General features: G+C 34.7%; 1 protein-coding gene across 1 annotated transcript; it reads right to left on the bottom strand.

Annotated features, from left to right (window-relative positions):
* Positions 1–231: 231 nt before the first annotated feature.
* On the bottom strand, positions 232–2,195 carry LOC107594536 (CMRF35-like molecule 3). The gene is made up of 6 exons (XM_016284617.1): positions 2,167–2,195; positions 1,517–1,849; positions 1,253–1,408; positions 963–1,067; positions 631–662; positions 232–411 (listed from the first exon to the last, which is right to left on the bottom strand). Exons 2-6 carry the CDS (start codon positions 1,830–1,832, stop codon positions 232–234), a joined length of 789 nt encoding a protein of 262 aa, XP_016140103.1. The 5' UTR covers positions 1,833–1,849; positions 2,167–2,195.
* Between the last annotated feature and the right edge of the window lie 1,278 nt (positions 2,196–3,473).

Below are 3,473 nucleotides of genomic sequence, written 5' to 3'. Positions count from 1 at the left end.
ACTACACAGATATTTAAAGGTCAACGGTAAGTGACAGTTCCTTATTAAGTTTGCAACTGACAGACACAAACATTTGCAAAATGTTATATTCTTTGACCACATACACCACAAATGCTCTGCAACAGTGTCAAAATTAAATGCAGCAGAGCAACTGATCTGCCACCCAGGAAATGGTGAACTGTTCATTTGGTCATCAGACTAATGGATGGCTAAAGATACTCTGCAAACTATTTACTTTTTTATTGACTTATTACAGAAACTGTATTTTCCAGAATGACTTTGTTTCTGAGTCATGCGATCACAGTAATATACAGTTGAATGGATTAGAGAAAAACTGTCTTCTTTAGGTGGATCATCCAAACGATACACTACCATTGTTTCTTCACAGAGGTAACAGCCATCTTCCACAGCCTGACAGAGAGAAAAAAGAAAACGAGGAGTTCATACAGTAAAGATTCAACACTGAGTGCATTTTCAAGATATTTAACTTCACAAAACATTCAAAGCTAAAAACTCAAATGTACATGCATGCAATGATGATCTTTTTTTTCTTCTTCTTTTGATACATTTATCAGATAAATATGTTTGGTGCAAATTTTTTCTTGCTGCCACACAGAGAGGTTTTCATACCTGGTTGAAGTCTGGTGGATCTTGAGCTGTATCTTCAGTGGTGTGAGGTTTCATAGCATCAACATGTGAATAATAGAAATAATAATGTTAGATTTCATTTATCATTAAAAGGTCGGAATGAATTATATAAAATCCTATGGAATATGAGACACTGTTAAAGAATGACGTTTGGAAGCATCATGGAAACATGGTATAAAAATGCTTTTTAAATCACCTTTTTGTTTATTTGATAGGTTTTAAACAAGTAGTTAATTACTATCAACTCGTTTTGGGGGGGTTGTTAAACCAATACATTATGCAGTTAAAGTCTTAATGTGTGTTTGTAATCTTACATCTGGTCTTTGCATCTGATCTTCTCCTGTAAATAACCACTAAAGCCACAAGGATACAGAAAACCAGGAATGACAGAACACCTGCACAAACCACAGTGACATCAACTGGAATAAAAAGAACAAGATCATATAATTACTACAGTATTTCAGTTGCTGCAGTGTGAGTGCAGTGATAAAATAAGCTAATGTACAATAAATAAAAATAAATAAATGACCTATTACTGTTATTGTAAGAATTCAGTAACAGTAACATAAACGAACAGGTATAAAAAAAAAAAAAGAAGAGTTACCAGTGCTGTTGACCGGAGGAGTGGAACCTGGCGAATGGACTGTTGATGGTATTTGCTGAATGGATGAACTTGTACCTGTAGAGGTGAGTGTTGTTGTGCATATATATGTTTTTTGTGTGTTTTCAGGGGTGTGTGTAGATCTGCTCACAGGAGCTGCTGAGAATAAAACAGAAAAAGAGGAATTTAACATTTCTGTGAAATATTTAAATGGGAAGATACATGTATATGCTATGTTATTCACAAACTGTTTGCATAAATACCCACCTGGACGGACAAACAGATGAACTTTATTCAGTGTATCACTGAACCATTGATCAGTTCCACAGTAATAAACACCAGTGTCTGTGAGTCTGAGATGTTTGATGGTTACAGTAAAGAACAGTCCACTCACAATATCAATCACAGAGTATCTTCCATATGAGACGACCTGATCAAACTTTGCACTTTTAATCAAAACACGATCAGATTTACAGGGATGACGGCAAAAGTACTTGAGTGTATATTTATAGTCATCTAGATATGGACATCTGATATCCACCGTTTCACCCACTGTTCCCTCATAAACATTTCCAGACTTCATCAACACACAGGTCAGAACTAGAGAAAACACAGTCAGTTTTTCAGTTGGCTTAAACAGACACTTACAGAAAAATCATTCTTTATAGCCTACATTTTGACCCATTAAAATGTCAAAAATAGAAACAATCATCAGACAACTAAACGCAAAAAATCTTCAAACGCAGTTGCATTATGCTTATATTGATGGACGGGATGCTCATCTGTACATTTCTAAATATAACTTATAGATCATCAATAAATCTAATATATTCGAAGTTTGGTATATGTCTATCAAACAGAAAATATTATGGAAATGAATGGAAAATGTAAAGAAATGGAAAAGTCAAAAATGTTACCAATGAAAAGACACAGAATCTTCAGAAGAGTTTTCATTCTCCCTTATATCATCTCCGCCTTAAAACATCCGTATAGGATTTATAAAGAAACATTAAAACAAACAATAAACTGTGATGCTCAGTAAAAGCTTACTGTTTCTCACACTGCAGCTAAGAGTGACATTTTTGAGGAGAGACTAATACTGACAGTCATTTATCCTCAGTGGTGTGTGATAAGTGAATACAAAGCGTTCATATCATTCTGAGGTGCAGGATCACAATGCTGCACGGTGGAACATATTATAGAAGAATTGCCATCTCTAGCTGGGCCAACCAGACTGTACTCAGTCCCAATTTCATCATAGAGGTGATGAACATCATCTACATGTACAGTCTGAGAGACCTGTTGAAAGAGAAAGAGACATAAGGCTTGACATACCAAAAGTAAATTCAGTGTACATCCAACATGTTTGCCATAATCATATTAAACAACAAGCTTTACTACAACAAAGCAAATGTATTCATGTATATAATGTTGATCAGGTCATACAGTTTGAAATCAAATATGCTGATACTTTAGGGTAAAATTATGTATAAAGTGCAGATGTTTTCATACCCAGTTGAGATCTGGTGAATCTTGAACTGGATTTTCAGGGACAGGTGGTTTCAGACCTGAAAATGGCCATAAACATGATGATACTGTAGAAGCCAGTCACAGTGACTTAAACTGCAATAGTGATTTAAAGAAAATAAGGCATGATCTCATCTCATTGCTAAATATCCATCAGTCACACATGTTCTCTATTTGATTTTTAAAACTGACGCAATGGGGCTTTTTTTGATCACTTATTATTATTATTTGTAATATTGGATAGTATTTCATGAAACTATCAACTCATTATTTGGTGTGTGTGGTCTTACATCTAGACTTTAAATCTGATCTTTTCCTGCAGAGAGACGCTAACGCCACAAGAACCCCGAACACCAGCAGCACCAGAACACCTGCACAAACCACAGGTATGCTGACTGAGATAAAAAAGACAAAAGAAGAATCATTAAATATATTCTAATATGTATGTTATACAATGTTGCAAACAAATTATAATTGTCATCTTAAAATACATGCAAAAAAAAAAACTTTGCTACCAGAGTTTTTATCCAGTGGTATAGATCCCTTTGACTGGACTGATGATGATGTTGGTGAGAACTGATCATATGAATCAGACTCATCTGAAAGACTCATCTGAAAGACTGAGAGAAAAAGAGAGAATCACATATGATTTATAAATACAAAATGTCCTAAATGTTTCCCACAAGTAGGCCTAACT

The sequence above is a fragment of the Sinocyclocheilus grahami genome, unplaced genomic scaffold (genome assembly GCF_001515645.1).
Source record: "Sinocyclocheilus grahami isolate Dianchi unplaced genomic scaffold, SAMN03320097.WGS_v1.1 scaffold185.1, whole genome shotgun sequence".
In the NCBI taxonomy this organism is placed as follows: domain Eukaryota; kingdom Metazoa; phylum Chordata; class Actinopteri; order Cypriniformes; family Cyprinidae; genus Sinocyclocheilus; species Sinocyclocheilus grahami.
The sequence above is the reverse complement of the archived record's forward strand: the minus strand, read 5'-3'. Positions and strand labels throughout refer to the sequence as shown.

What these genes read in the sequence shown, in the direction of transcription:
- LOC107594536 (XM_016284617.1), bottom strand. Translation starts at nt 1,832, where the DNA reads ATGAAGTCTGGAAATGTTTATGAGGGAACAGTGGGTGAAACGGTGGAT. An exon ending in TCATCTGTTTGTCCGTCCAG is followed by an intron (nt 1,409 to 1,516) that starts GTGGGTATTTAT and finishes TTTTATTCTCAG; the next exon opens with CAGCTCCTGTGAGCAGATCT. An exon ending in TCCTCCGGTCAACAGCACTG is followed by an intron (nt 1,068 to 1,252) that starts GTAACTCTTCTT and finishes TTTTTATTCCAG; the next exon opens with TTGATGTCACTGTGGTTTGT.